Source organism: Styela clava, chromosome 2, assembly GCF_964204865.1.
Source record: "Styela clava chromosome 2, kaStyClav1.hap1.2, whole genome shotgun sequence".
Lineage (NCBI taxonomy): Eukaryota > Metazoa > Chordata > Ascidiacea > Stolidobranchia > Styelidae > Styela > Styela clava.
The window spans coordinates 11,661,550-11,677,566 of NC_135251.1; the positions used below are offsets into that span (position 1 = coordinate 11,661,550).

The 16,017-nt window shown below is 34.2% G+C and overlaps 1 protein-coding gene across 2 annotated transcripts; it reads right to left on the minus strand.

Moving 5' to 3' along the window:
* Nucleotides 1-681: 681 nt before the first annotated feature.
* LOC120335603 (uncharacterized) lies at nt 682-8,262 on the minus strand. Of its 2 annotated transcripts, none has more exons than XM_078110003.1 (9): nt 8,153-8,262; nt 7,583-7,716; nt 6,505-6,624; nt 4,441-4,742; nt 3,892-4,002; nt 3,189-3,599; nt 2,474-2,587; nt 1,765-1,849; nt 682-1,264 (listed from the first exon to the last, which is right to left on the minus strand). In XM_078110003.1, exons 4-9 carry the CDS (start codon nt 4,613-4,615, stop codon nt 1,057-1,059), a joined length of 1,104 nt encoding a protein of 367 aa, XP_077966129.1. In that variant the 5' UTR covers nt 4,616-4,742; nt 6,505-6,624; nt 7,583-7,716; nt 8,153-8,262; the 3' UTR covers nt 682-1,056. The 2 variants fall into 2 exon arrangements, with proteins under 2 accessions (XP_077966129.1, XP_077966130.1); XM_078110004.1 differs by having other exon boundaries at nt 7,554-7,716.
* Between the last annotated feature and the right edge of the window lie 7,755 nt (nt 8,263-16,017).

The following is a 16,017-nucleotide window of genomic DNA, read 5'->3' on the forward strand; positions in this document are numbered from 1 at the left end:
CGTTGTCATGCATAATCCTACGCGCACAAACGATGTTCCCTGGGTTTCTAACTCACTACTAATTTTCTTGAGCAATATTCATTAAATTCAAAACGAAAATGTTCCATAAATTTTCCATGCTATAAGTTCAACTAGAAGTAATATATTTATGATAATGTTAAGAGAATATAGAATTAAGTACAAAAATTCGGGAAATTTGTTTTTACTGGTAGAAGGTAATTGAATTGGAGAATGCTCAAAACACGAGCTTGTTAATTCAAATGCGCAATAGCAGATAGCAATAATACTATGTTATACGCCTTCATCATATTCTTGTATAATTCAATTGTTTTCATCTCTAATTGGGGTTAATAATTTGAATCAGAATTGATGTACGTTTTTGTATTGCCACAAATAAGATTTTGTATGAATGCGTCATAACTTCGTACTCTTCAATAAAGTAAGTATACCATCACGTCAATATATTGGAATGGTCTTCAATAAATGATCTTGCACGCTAAAAAAACGCTTTTGAAAGTATAGGAAAAACTTTTAGTCCGTCATAATACACGCAAACAAATACGGTATTTAGATTTAAAAACAATCTTTAACTTCTTTATATAAAAGTAGCCATAGTTGTATATTAAATATACACTTATTTGAATTTGATAAAAAAACTTGGGAAAAACAGAGTATGCACATAACAAAAATCAATCTTTATTGAATGTTTTCATTTCAACCAAAAACTTCATACACTCTACAAGATATTACAATTTGAAAAACATTTGATACACACACAATTTAGTTCTTGGTTAAAATAAAGAAGAAAACACAGAAAGCACGACCACAGTTTCATGTTTAGTCAAGGAGTGGCTTGAAATAACATAAACGGCAACGAAAACACTCATTTTTTGTTTAATGCATTTTAAAAGTCTGGTACTTAAATATTAAAATTAATATTGACACCAAATAAATATTCAGTTCCGATATCAAATGACAGAAGCCCTTTTAAATTTTCGAACTCACTTCGCCGTAGTCACGTTACTCGATTTAACACTCCTAAGAATTTATATTTTCCTAAGTTTTCACGGTATTATCAGTTTCATTGATAGTTGGTGTTGGTTCTTGGTAACATGTTGTATCGTTGTCGTAGGTATATGGGGATTCGAGTTCATTTGGCTTAGAACTTGATGGTGATGATACAAATGTGGTTTCATAAGGACTAACAATAGAAATATCGTTGGATGGTTGTTGGGATTGTGTTTCCACGTTTCTGTTTCTCATTCTAGAAAAAGACGGAACATCTTTGAAAAATATAGAAAAAACTTTAAAAGTATGAATACGTCCAGAATTTATTTTCATCAGATAAGAAATAGCGCGAAACCAAAACCATAACATTTGAACGTAAAAAACACTTACACGTTCGTTATCTTGACTGTAGAGCTGGAAATGCTCCAGCAATATGAAATGGTGCGATTTAAATGTGGCAAAATGTTTTTAATTCTGATATTGTATTCCACATGTTATAAAAGTGCAAATTGGGCTACAATGTTTTTAAAATAAAAAGTGGATTAGCCTTTTGCTTTTTCAAATCCGTATTAACCAATTCCCGTTATTGAATTTCCAATAGATGAATATACTGATGAGTGGTGGACCAACAATTAGGTATTTTACATTTACCAATGGTTGTGTGGCACTGAAAGCATTTGTATCCTAAATATAAACAACTCTTCAAACACAGGGTGAAAATATATCAGAAATAATAGAAATAAAAAAAATCCATACTTTCTAATTATCCAAAAAGCAATCACTGCCAGAGCAATTCCAATTCCAACACAAGTGACAGAAATGACAATCGTTGAGTTGGTTCCTGAAACATTAAAATTTTATGAATATTTAGTTTTTTAATCATTGCCTGTGTTACACGAATAACGTTAATAATAAATCTTTTAGATTTTTATTAATTAGTATGTGCGGTAAATGAAGATTAGTCTATCCCGCATCATTTTGTTTCGTCTTTAACAACATTTCTTCTAGTATAAATCGCATTAGTGAAATTAGCATCATTGTAGGTTTGTATTCTCACTGGACCTCGACTACTCTAAATATTCATTCAGTTGTACAGTAACGATTTCTCCCAAGTTAATTGCGAAGTTTTTCTTGGAGGTTGATATTTTAATTGGAGCTGGAATGTAAACAAAATTTCAGTTTTCTTCAGAATTACGCCGGCTTCATAAAATGTTGGAATAAATTGCATGTATGCGAATAAAGTGAAATTAACATTTCTACGTTAGTTGGAAATTCAGGGACATTTTCCATTAACAGCATGTATTCGCAAAGAAGTACAGAACTATTCGACATGACATATATAACGATATATAGAATTATTATTGATTTCATCTAAACTTGTATATTGAAGCAATCCTGGATTTAAGTTTGACTGTTCACCTCCATTCCAAAAATAAATTTGAATTAAATTCACTTTCATACATACCGATCTCACAATATTTTCCGTCAAACCCTTTTAAACATTTACAGATCTTTTGACACCCAACAAATACGCAAGTTCCGGAATACATACAGGGAGATGGGGAACATATATCAGTGACTGAAAAACAAAATACATTTATATTGTTGCATTATTTTCATGAGAATAAACGTGTATGGCAAGAAAGAAAAACACACATTATATTTGAACTTGAATGAATAAATGTTAATGGAAATTTCTACTGAAAACGCGTGATGAGCCGGAACTAAGGGCCTCTTCTATAAAAATTTATGGAAATTACATCAAGATATAAGAAATTGAAGAAAAAATCAGTGATTGTGAATTAAAATTGCTACTTTTTAAGTTTAGTGTCAAGTCATTAAGCAGTTCCATCGCGATTAGTCACTCATATGTACAAAAAAAATTTACTAATTGTTTTCTTATATTTAATATTATCCCTTCGTTTTCTGTGTTTATAATTTAGCGAAGCAAAATGTTCAAAAATGCTCGATCATTTAGATTTGAATTTTATCATATATATATTCAAAAATTCTGTTTTCGCAATTATTTGACTGATGAGTATTTCAATCTCGTTTGACAAATATTGAATCGTTTTCCTAACAAACTGTGTAACATGCGCTATCCTTTGCATAGAATGGCATAATATTATAAAAGAATAATTTTGAAAAGCAATATGACGGCAAAATATTTTAAATCATACCTGCTACCTCACATATGTAACCAATCTTTGTATTTTTTCCAGTGGCAAACCAATGCATACGGTTCCTTTGTTTATTGAGATAAGAGCTAAGAAACATATTGCCTGTTTTACCGTCGAGAGTGCCCTGCCATTTTGAATTTTTTTCTATTATAGACACAGCTGTGCCATCATCCCATATCCACGAATTATTAACTTTGTATCCACCAATCCAAAACTCAAGTGTTGTTCCATTGGCTCCATATTGTGCTATTATTTGACTTTCGACCAAGTTTTGTATTTCTGTTGTTTTCATCATTGCGACCGCTCCCCCAAGCTCTTTACAAGTTGAGTTCGCATCAGCGAAGGATTTTTCGTCGTGAAGGTTGATGTGATATTTGCAATTTTCAGCGGTGTTGATAATGAATCTTCTTTCTGCAGAAAATTGAAAACAAGTTTCATTTAACAATTTCTACTTGAATGTTTGGTATTTTCGTTCTTTCGATTTTGATTGGCCAAATACCGGTTTTATACGATTTGATATTTTGCAGAATTACATTATTATATACAAAATTCATTTTTTTTTCATGTGTAATCTCAAAATTTTGGATTTATCGATAGAATTTTTTAATAAAATATCGATTTGCCTATTTAGACATCCATATTGATGAGACAAACTGACAAAACAATCAAAACGCATAAAAACACGTGGTAAGGTCCTATATACCTTCACATGATGTTCCAATGTAAGCCGCTCGACAGGTACAATTATAATATGGAGCCGTTAAAGAATACGTGCATTTTTCTCTGGTTTTACAAGGTAATAAATCGCATTCATCTGTATTGTTATTGAGGACAAAAAAGCAAATTAGTGAGTTATAAACATGTTCAAAGTTTTCGGTAGAAATAGCGTTTCAGCTGAAGTTAGCAGAGTGTGCATTCTATTTGATTTTGAGTTATACATTCAGCCAATATTTAACCATTCTTTAAAAATTTTGCGTGAACCTTTGATCGAATCATGGAATACAATTCATAATCTGGAATGTTCTTTTTTATCAATCTACAAGCATAAACATTGTACTTGTTTTGCATGAGTTTTGCACTTATTTACGCCACGCCTGGGGTTTTTATTTTCCAAAATATAAGCAGATATTCTCATCAAATTTTTCTGTGATTGTAAGCTTGTTTATCAGAGCTTTAAAAGCAAACCTTAAGCTTTAAAAGCACACCTTTTCAGAGCACCCAAATAAAAATATGCTATGAAGCACTAACTTACCTGTTTCAATGATATCTATGGTAACAGTTCTCAAATATGATGGTTTACTCAGCGCGAATGCCACACACGTGTAGGTGATTATCGATGACGGAACAGTGATGGGGCCGACATCAATTGTCAATGTGGTTGAGGGATTTTCATTGCCGATCCCGAGTGTTTTGTTTGTGTAAATCATGGCATTTTTTCATTTTCAACTGTAACATTCACGTTTCCAAGGTATGATTCTATCTGCAAAGTGATTTTTGTACTTTCACCTCGTTTCAGTTTTACGATTGTCAAAGTTGTCGATATAAAGAGCGTTTCTAAAAAAAGTAACCTTAATAAATATGAGGTATTTATAATACCCTAAATATTTTTATTAAAGAATTGACTCCGTTTTGTTTCGCATTTACTGAAAAAGTCAAAAGATTGATGAATGGCTCACAAAGAAAAAGATACAAAATAATTGATATTTGTCTCAATCTGAACCGCAAAATAACATTTTGGCCCAATTCAAAGTCCGCACTCATAAAACATAAAACATAACAATTTTTTTGGAATGCATTTAATGCTTTCACAGAGAAGACACAGAACCTTATCGTTTAATTTATCTACATTAATTTGGAACAGAATGTTAAGAAATCAAGGATGCTTTGTGTAAAACCCCAAAATTGCATATAGAAAGTGCCCGACATCACGGAACAGACTAGTTCGGGTCAAGTTGAAAACCGGAATCACCAAGAGAAGTAAAATCAGGTTTCTATAAATGCAACAGGAAATCATGATTCACCTGCAAATATTCAGAGGAAACTAAAACAAGCACTAGCAGCATCACAAGACTTCAAATGATCATCAATCAAAGAATAACGTGCACTCCGGAAAATGTCAGATACCTGACAACCTGTATAAAGTGCGGCATGCAGTACATCGGCGAAACAGGCAGACATTTAAAATACAGAACAGCATCAATCAAAAAAACGAAGATCTTGCAATTGGCAAACATACCAATCAATCAGGCCATTCCATCAACGGCCTGGTAATCGGGATAGAAAAACTATATCGAGATCAAATATACCGGCACACGAAAGAAACCTATTTTATTAACAAATTCAAAACATTAATTCTTCTAGGGATGAATTTAAGAGATGGATAAATTCACAATTTATGCTAATTTGAACATTACATTTCATTGTCACTCACACTTGATTTCTATTTCGCGGTTTAAGTCATTTCCTTACATTGTAGCCATGACCCACAGTCATGGCGATACCACGGTCGGAGTTACGGGATAACAGCAAGCATGAAATTGTTTAATTTTCTTTTTAATTATTACTCACTACACCGTGGTATATCTAATGATTTCAAATCAAATTTAGCTTTCCTATTGTTCTGCCACTGTCCCGATTTTGTTTATATCTCTCTATCGCAAACAGACTCAACATTTGAAACCAATATTTATGTGCATGCATTTGCGTTTCTTGTTATAGTTGTAAAATGCTTGTCTGAAGAAGTCTGACCTCGGTCAGACGAAACGTTATGGAATTATATTTGTGTTCGTGTGCAGCAAGACTCTTGAATTGAATAGAATAGCCATTTATACTCTTGCGACAGCATCCTTGCGTAATTCACATACGGATCCACCTGAGCAAAAGCATATAGAGCAACGAAAGGTAGTTAGTTTCGCGCATCCTAAACTGTTAGTAAATTTTATTTTCGTAATATTTCCCAATTGAACTCCAGTCTCCAGGGCGTTGGAAACAGACTTGCATTGGTTGTCGCGAAATTGTCAATCACTCACTTGGTTTTCTGCCGAAGCGCACTTTCTTCTGTCAGGACATGTCAAAAGCAAAAATCTCTAAAAACTCTCTAAACTAAAGCGAAAAGCAAAAAAGTTCACAATATATTCACTGCAGAGTGCTGAAAGGTGAATACTTCAAGTGAAAATTATGCTTATCAATTGATTTAATCAAGTATCACTGCTGCAGACTAAGAATATCCTCGTCACCAAATGTTCTAATGAGAAAATGAATTATTATGTTTTCAATATAACAATGTTAAACTAAAAAGAAATGTATCAAGAATGACCTTTTTCGCATTTTGTCCCAAAATATCCGACATCACACGTGCAATTGTATCGCTTTCCATAGACTTTGCATGTTCCCTTGCCTGAACAAACATCTTTACCGCAATCACCAGATGATATATCTGTTTTAGAACAATAAAATACTTCAATAAATTCTAATTTTATTTTCAAGTTGCAGTGCTAAAAATTGTTTATTGAATGGAATTATACCAAATTCTCGATACCTGCAATATTTTTTTATGAGATGGCGCGCAGCTAATAATTATAATAATTCGGCATTTGCATAAGCGTTCATTTATACAAAACTTGTTGTCTTGGTGGTTCAGAGTAGGCAGTGTTACTATCAGAGTGTTGTGTATTTTAGTCGGTTTCAAGTTCGAATTAGACAGACACATCCGCCAATGAATTAATTAATATTATATTGCTATTCATGCAAAGTTTCCACAAAGCTCTTAAGATGACGCCTTAATGACTTATTCCGATATTGCCACAGTATAACATCACTGGAATATAATAAAATGGCCGCAAAAAAGAGACTGTATAGGTGGGTTGGAGCGTTAGTTTCACTATGGGTTGACCGTTTCAATGAGTAGTTGTAAACGCTTGTAGTATCGAATTGACGCTAGTTTTACGATTCCGTTTCTTTTAAATATGTTTTGCAGACATTCATTCATTCTTGATTTTATAGCGAAGGTTTTACATTTTACTAAAAATGAAAATATACATTTCGCAATCCAGTGGAAATCGAGGATGTGGGAATTTCCATCAGTTTTTTTGTTTTATTCGAATTTCAACGATTTAATTCATAAATTTATTTACAATAAAAATTGCAAAACGTTTTTGTGGAAGATGAACATAACCATCTATAATTATGCCAGTGCTCTTATCCGGTAATAAATGATCAATTATTTTTTTGCAATGAAAATGTTCTATAACAGTGGTTCTCAAATCGGGCTATATCTTGCGGACTGATTTGAGATTCTACTTGACCAAAATGGCGACGGCACATAGAAATTTAATAGCCATTGAACACATATAAAATTGTAATCACTGTGCCACTCTCGATTCCAGATCAATCACCTCGCTGACAAATATATCCAGCAAGTCCAGTACATTCAACATCAACCCATTTAAACTTTTCACTTGCGTATTTTAGCAAACAGTTTTCTTTTCTGCCTCCACTTGGTTCCTCTGCACCTGGCGACCATATTTTCCTGAAAATATAATACGACAATAAATCAAAGTAAACCTCAATAAGGATTCATTGATTTTGTTACGTCCATTTATTTGACTCATTTCAGGGCCTGGTCATTTATTTCTTCGTGAAACACAATAAATATACAAACTGAGTAATCCGAACAAAAATATGTCTGTGAGTAATGCACATTATGTTTGGTTGTTGCGAAATACCTCAAAAATGAAAAACATTTTTCCAAAAACAAGTGAACCTGTCATCTTTAGAAAATTACAAATCCCTCTCATTGTTAAGCAGATGATTTAGGTTATTCCATCACTATATTCATTATACAAAAGACTCACTAAAACAATAGTTACTGCACAAATTGCGCCTAGTGTTTATTTCTTAGAAATCATTTATTTGTTTCACCTACTATCCGGGAATATCAATGTTAGTAAACAGGATGAATTTACCAATTATCATCATTGATATCTATCGCTGTCCCATTTCCCCATTTCCAAGATCCTTCTGTTTCTAAATCGCTTCCACTTGTCCATAAATTGGTGCTGCCACTGGAAAGATAATATGTAGTTTAAAAAATAAAATATGAATTTGAACTATCAATAAGTTAGATTGTAAGTTCGAAAATTGGCATTATATACTATCATTGGGGATTTCCCTAAAGTGAAACTACAAATGGAAAATTCCAGATGTCCACACATGTTGCAATCGACTCTCGCTGGACAAGTCTAATCTTGCCTCGCTCTCATGTGACTTGCTGCCGTGTTTTGACGGTAGTTGTTGCTTATTGATTCGCAAGGATTGCTTTTTGTGTGTACATTAGGGACAACACTAAAAGGCTGAAGGAAGAAACGGATGAAGTGGCGGAAAAACGGAAGTTGAAGTGTTCCCAAAGGTGAAAAATTGAAAAACACTAAAAGGCTGAACACTAAAACGAGGCAGTGGAAGAAATTTCTTCCGAGGTGGCTGAAACCACTAAAAAGCTGAACACTAAAAGGAAGAAGTGGATGAAATTTCTTCCGACGAATAATGAGGTGGTTGAAGTCACTCAAAAAAGCTGAACACTAAAAGAAAGAAGTGGATGAAATTTCTTCCGACGAATAATGAGGTGGTTGAAGCGGTTGAAGTCACTAAAAAGATGAACACTAAAAGGAAGAAGTGGATGAAATTTTTCTACTACAGGTGGTGAGGTGGCTGAGGTCACTAAAAATGCTGAACACTAAAAGGAAGACGTGAATGAAATTTCTTCCGACGAATAATGAGATAGTTGAAGTCACTAAAAAGCTGAACACTGAAAGGAAGAAGTAGATGAAATTTCTTCCGACTGGTGTTGATGTGGTTGAAGTCACTAAAAAGCTGAACACTAAAAGGAAGAAGTGGATGAAATTTCTCCCGACGGGTGTTGATGTGGTTGAAGTCACTAAAAAGCTGAACACTAAAAGGAAGAAGTGGATGAAATTTCTCCCGACGGGTGTTGATGTGGTTGAAGTCACTAAAAAGCTGAACACTGAAAGGAAGAAGTGGATGATATTTCTTCCGACGGGTGGTGAGGTGGCCGAGGTCACTAAAAAGCTGAACACTAAAAGGAAGAAGTGGATGAAATTTCTCCCGACGGGTGTTGATGTGGTTGAAGTCACTAAAAAGCTGAACACTAAAAGGAAGAAGTGGATGAAATTTCTCCCGACGGGTGTTGATGTGGTTGAAGTCACTAAAAAGCTGAACACTAAAAGGAAGAAGTGGATGAAATTTCTTCCGACGGGTGTTGATGTGGTTGAAGTCACTAAAAAGCTGAAAACTAAAAAGACGAAGTGGATGAAATTTCTTCCGACGGATAGTGAAGAAAATTTATTATATTAGTTTAATATTCATGAGACAATGTCCTCGTGGATTCGTTTTATGTTAATTTTTTATATGGTATTCTCAGTTCGAGCCTGGCGAATATTGAAGGCCATGACATTCTCGTTATATTGTTTTTAATTTTGATGTAATGTGCAAGCAAATTGCTATATATATATACTCATTTCTAGCTGTTACTGCCGTATAATGAATTTGTTGCGCCACAATGGGTGGGTTACGGCGAGGCATGTTTTGCAAATAGATATCTTGTTTTTCAAGACGCGTGAAGCTGATTTTGTTATCAAATCAATTTTTTCAATTAACAAACCTTGTAATTTATAATATGTTTGTGGCCCGCCTCAAAATGGCTCTGAGGCTTACCAGTGGGCCATGGCACATTGGTTAAGAAACAGTGGTCTAACAGGACTTCAATTTGACTAATACATCATTATTTCAAGTCTTCGTGCGTGAACTGCTTGCAAAATTTTAAAAACAGATATTAAGTTTAAGGAATGGAATACGGAATCAAAAATTAATTATATTCGGGCACAATACCACGGCAATCTATGTACATAGATGTGTGGCCAACTGCGCGATTGTTATTTATTTTTTGATTCCTATTTTCGTATATACAAAATACAACGGGGATCCATGGACTTGAAAATGTGTGGTAAACTGCCCGATTATAAGTAATTTTTGATTCATATTTTCGTATTTATAAAATAATAAAAGATATATATGCGGACATTGAAGTGCCCGAATATAATTAATTTTTCATTCGTGTTTACGTACTCACGAAAAAATTGTCGCAAATCAGAAATATAATTTATACTTTATACCGCTTTTTGGCAAATAATTTGGATAATGGTTGGTATTCAAACTTTTTAGGATGATTTTGTGTTGCGCAAAATGTTCAAATCCATGACCGATAGCACTATTTTAAATGCTTGCCGTATTAATTTAATTCTGATAACGTAACTCATGGTATATGAAAATATATAGCAGTAATCTGCAAACATGAAATGCATGGTAGACAACATGTTGTTGATGACAGTTATTCCATTGTTTCTTGTATGCAAATTCCTTTATATAGGCTACTATAGATAAGCCTCAATTATTTTATTTTCGAATGTATTCGAAATAGTGAACTATTCGGTATTGACCAACCATCCCCTTAGGACTGAAGCAATTTGATGCAACTCAATTGTGAAAATAAGCGCAGGAAACAATTCTATTGTACCATCTTAAACAGTGCTGCAACAGTAACAGCATTGGTTCCCGCAGTCCCACCCGAGAATATGTGACTGTGGTATTTCACTTATTGTTATATTAAATTAAGGCTGGACTCATTACAGATTTTTTATCTCTAAAATATTAGTACAATAATTTGTGACTCTGGGTTATACATGAAGGAAAACTTTGTACACACAGATCTTTGTCATCTCTGTGATATATGGGCTCATTATTGCGATAGAGCTTGCTAAACAAGGAGATACCGAGCATATATTCATGCTAGCAGCATAGTGTAATAAGACAAGGCATTTTAATTGCATCTGGATAACTATAAATAAGAAATGCTTTCAGGAATTGGCTCGAACACAAAAAAGTAATTAAACCATTTAAAATAAACCTCCAACCGAAAACGATTAGGAGAAAATACTACATTTCTTTTATGATTACTGCTGCAAGAAGTGTTCTACCACGTGTTCCCTCATTTCGTTTACCGCCACTCAAATGGAGGTACAACAAATGGGAATAAAATAGCATAAATATAAATGTCAGGATAAAAAAAACATGATCGTCAATTAACATACCCGGCGAATGAACTTGTTCAGTAATAGTTCTCTTCAAATATATACGCGAAATATTTCACTCTCAACGGAGTTTAAATTAAATTTCAATCAAAATTAAGTGTTTTCTAGAAGTCGGTATCTGATCGTTTATTAATTCATGTCAAGGCGTACCATAACTTAGTCGCAGAGAAGGTGTGCTGTTGCAAATTATTAACAAAATTGCAACGAAATTTCGGGTATACGATTCATTTAAATTTGCGTGTGATAGAAACTTAGGTCATTCAGTGGAAAACTCAACTGACAGATTGAAGGAAATTAATTACCCACACAGCACGTCAGCATCTCGAGTGATGATCAGGGTGTGTTGCGCTGAACTTGAAAATGAACGAAGGCAGATCAATAGAAGTAAATAACGAAAAATTCATTTACATTCCCGTCTGGCAATTGGTGTTATTTGGAGTGTTTGTTCTTCTTTGCTAAACGGCTCTCTTTCTTTCGAATCGCGTAAATCGGATTCGAAATGAATTGCGATTTGAATCGATTCAATTCATAAATCTAAAAGTGGCATGCCTACTCATCAGTCCGCTTTCAGGGTCTTCATCCAATCTCACTTCCGTCGGGATATGTTTAGGCTATTTAACTCTCCTAATGTTCGGTATTTTAGTGACTTCAACCGCCTCAAAATCGATAGGACAAAATATCATCTACCGTACTTCTTCCGTTTAGTGTTTAGCTTTTCAGTGACCTCAGCCACCTCACCACCTGTCGAAAAAAATTTCATCCACTTCTTCCTTTTAGTGTTCAGCTTTTTAGTGACTTCAACCACCTCATTATTCGTCGAAAGAAATTTCATCCACTTCTTCCTTTTAGTGTTCAGCTTTTTAGTGACTTCAACCACCTCATTATTCGTCGAAAGAAATTTCATCCACTTCTTCCTTTTAGTGTTCATGTTTTTAGTGACTTCAACCATCTCATTATTCGTCGGAAGAAATTTCATCCACTTCTTCTTTTTAGTGTTCATCTTGTTAGTGACTTCAACCACCTCATTATTCGTCGGAAGAGTCGTTGGTCGGAAGAAATGTCATCCACTTCTTCCTTTTAGTGTTCAGCTTTTTAGTGACTTCAACCACCTCATTATTCGTCGGAAGAAATTTCAACCATTTCTTCTTTTAGTGTTCAGCTTTTTAGTAACTTCAACCACCTCATTATTCGTCGGAAGAAATTTCAACCACCTCTCCCTTTCAGTATTCATCTTTTTAGTGACTTTTACCGCTTCATTATTCGTCGGAAGAAATTTCATCCACTTCTTCCTTTTAGTGTTCATCATTTTAGTGACTTCAACCGCCTCATTATCCGTCGGAAGAAATTTCATCCACTTCTTCCTTTTAGTGTTCAGCTTTTTAGTGACTTCAGACACCTCACCACCCGTCGGAAGAAATTTCATCCACTTCCTCCTTTTAGTGTTCAGCCTTTTAGTGTTTTTCAATTTTTCACCTTTGGGAACACCTCAACTTCCGTTTTTCCTCCACCTCATCCGTTTCTTCTTTCAGCCTTTTAGTGTTGTCCGTACATTAGTTACGATTAAAAGAATAATTAATTACCCGTTTCTTAGGCTTATGTTATTGGAGCATAAAACTGCTGTAACTTGTATTGTAGCATTTTAAGTAAGCTAGAAATAAACTATAATTTGCTTGATTCCTGAACTGAAATTGAAGAAGTTATTTCTATATATTCTGAAGTTAAATTTGTTATTGCCTGGCTCAAAACGTTTCGGTAAGATTGTAATTTTTGTTCTACATTATGGTTAAGGTAATATTTTCCTCATAGTCCTGTATTGGTCTGATAAAAATATGTGATCAACATTACTTGTTAGTGTCTGAATAATATTTACTTTAATTGATAATTTAAGATTACAAGTGCTTCAATGCATTATTGTTTTACATGATCTGTATTTGAATATTTTTATTTAAATTCAGAAAACCGCATCATTCCGTCATTACGCAATACCACACATCTACATCTCATTCAACATTGTGACCTGTTTTACTGGATTTATTTCAATATATCAAATTTCATTGAACAACATCATTCTTTTGAATTGATATTTGTGGCATTGGAGAACACACTGAAAGTTGCGCGTTTTCGAATAGTTTTCCAAGAATCAAAGAACAGCCAGATATTTCAGTCACCCCCTTATGCGACACCTGTCAGCCTGTATTTGCCAGGATACATAGAAAAGGTGTTACATAGATTGACAATCGTGTAGCTATTAAACCCTTTGTAATCGGGCAATCTCAAGGACTTTTGACACCTTTTATATAAACTTTTTTTTTTCTATTTCTATGACGTATTTTCTCATTCAGATATATATAGCAATAACCTATTATTACCAGATCATACATTGGGAAGGCGTAAAGTGATTATTACTTAGAAGTTACCATCAGGCATGACCCATCAAATTAATTTTGTCATTCTGCTCTTTGCATACTGTCTGGATTTCTGATTATGATGTCAATTTTGTTTTTTCTTCTACTCCTGATTTTGCGTGACGCTTTTGCTGTTAGTGCCTGTTACGTTATAAAATTATCGATATTCTCGCATTGAGCTGCATTTTTCTGGCATCATGTTTTGGCATACACCATAAAAGCCTATATTTCTTTATACTGGTGATTCGGTAAAATTAAAAATATCAACATGCAATAATAAATATTACTATACAGAAGTGAGGTAAAACTTGAATAAACACTTATTAATGTCCAACCTGGTCAATGTATTTTAAATGCATATTATCTCTGTTGTGTATTTGGTATTATGCGTGAGCAATATTACGATTACAATACCAACAATGACTCAGCACCAATGATTTTTGCTAAGGAAACTCGAAATCTTTCCAAACCTACGCATTTGTTCATAAACAATATAGTCCAAGTCCAATAAGGTACTTGAAGTTTCGTATGTCTATATGTCGTTGGATCAGTAAAGTAAGCAGGGGTATTATTGTTACATCGAGAATCGCATTCACTTGATTACTTATCGATCTTAAGATCGGTAAGTATATTGATAGGTATTTGTCTGTCTGTGTGTGTGTCTGTTAGATGCGCGCGATATCTCACGAAAGCGAGATTGAATCTGCTCCAGATTTTGCATGTGCATTCATCTTATCTCGGACCAGAAGCCTATTGATTTTGGGCGAATTATGCCGTATAATTAGCGAGTTATCAATCAATTATTGATATAGTGATCTAGATTTTTGTAACGCGAGAGAATTTTGAAACCCGCCGAGTGTGTGTGTGCGATGCGCAGTGCGCAAGTTACAAGAGCGGATGAATCGAAACTGCAGTTTCTGTTTTGGAGGATCCCCTAACTATCGATCGATAAGTCTTCGGTTTCCAACCGATATTCTCGTTTTTGTATCGACTTAAACATTGCGTCCGTTTAACTTGTGTAGTAATTACTTATCGATCTCAAGATCGGTAAGTATATTGATAGGTATTTGTATGTATGTATGTCTGTCTGTGTGTGTGTGTCTGTTAGATGCACGCGATATCTCACGAAAGCGGGATTGAATCTGCTCCAGATTTTGCATGTGCATTCATCTTATCTCGGACCAGGATCCTATTGATTTTGGGCGAATTATGTCGTATAATTAGCGAGTTATCAATCAATTATTGATATAGTGATCTAGATTTTTGTAAAGCGAGAGAATTTTGAAACCCGCCGAGTGTGTGTGTGCGATGCGCAGTGCGCAAGTTACAAGAGCGGATGAATCGAAACTGCAGTTTCTGTTTTGGGGGATCCCCTAACTATCGATCGATAAGTCTTCGGTTTCCAACCGATATTCTCGTTTGTTTGTTATTGTTGACGCCGTAATTTCCCTTGATTGACAGTGTGCTTCTACACACTCTATTACGAAACAATTGAGAGAGTCTACGTGGGCAATTGCTTGCCCAGACATGTCTCGCTTAGACAGGGATAATTTCGGTAATTTTCCTTGGATAGCGCTGTACTTTTGTAGAGAATGGCGCTCGTTTGGTTGTAATTTGTGAAGTTGAAATTGATATAGCGGCCTTGGCATTCTGTTTTGACATTAAAACGATTAAATAAGGTAGATTATGGCTGTTCTACATAGCCTAGTTTAAGGATATTTTATGAGCATTAGATTGTCTTTGTGATTGTCTTTACAGTTATAGTTTATTTAATTGATTTGTTCGGATTTCATTGACGAATGACTTCTTGTTCAACTTATGATAATTTAAGCCTGGAATAGCAGACAAATCCGGTATGTTATACTTTGTAATTCTTTTCTGATTTGAAGGCTGCAAGTTATTTAATATTAATTTGGTTCTACTTGTTAATAACTATGTTTGATGATTGTGTTCATAAATTTGAGTAGGCTTTTTAAAGGCCGAATTGTGTGCGATTATTTATTCATTGCAAGTATGTTGTATTGATTTGGTTTTTACGTTTGTATTAAGATAACCGTGTCAACTGTATACTTCGAGTTGTGTGATTTTCTGGATTGAAGATACAATTTTGGGGCTTGAAAGACCGCGTTATTGAACTGTTAATGAATATCTAGTGTGCCGTCGGTGTCGTCCAGGTCACAAAGAACGGCTGTTACAATTATTAAAATTCGCCGATAATCAATACGAAATTTTTTAATGATGTGAAAATATAATATTTCAAAA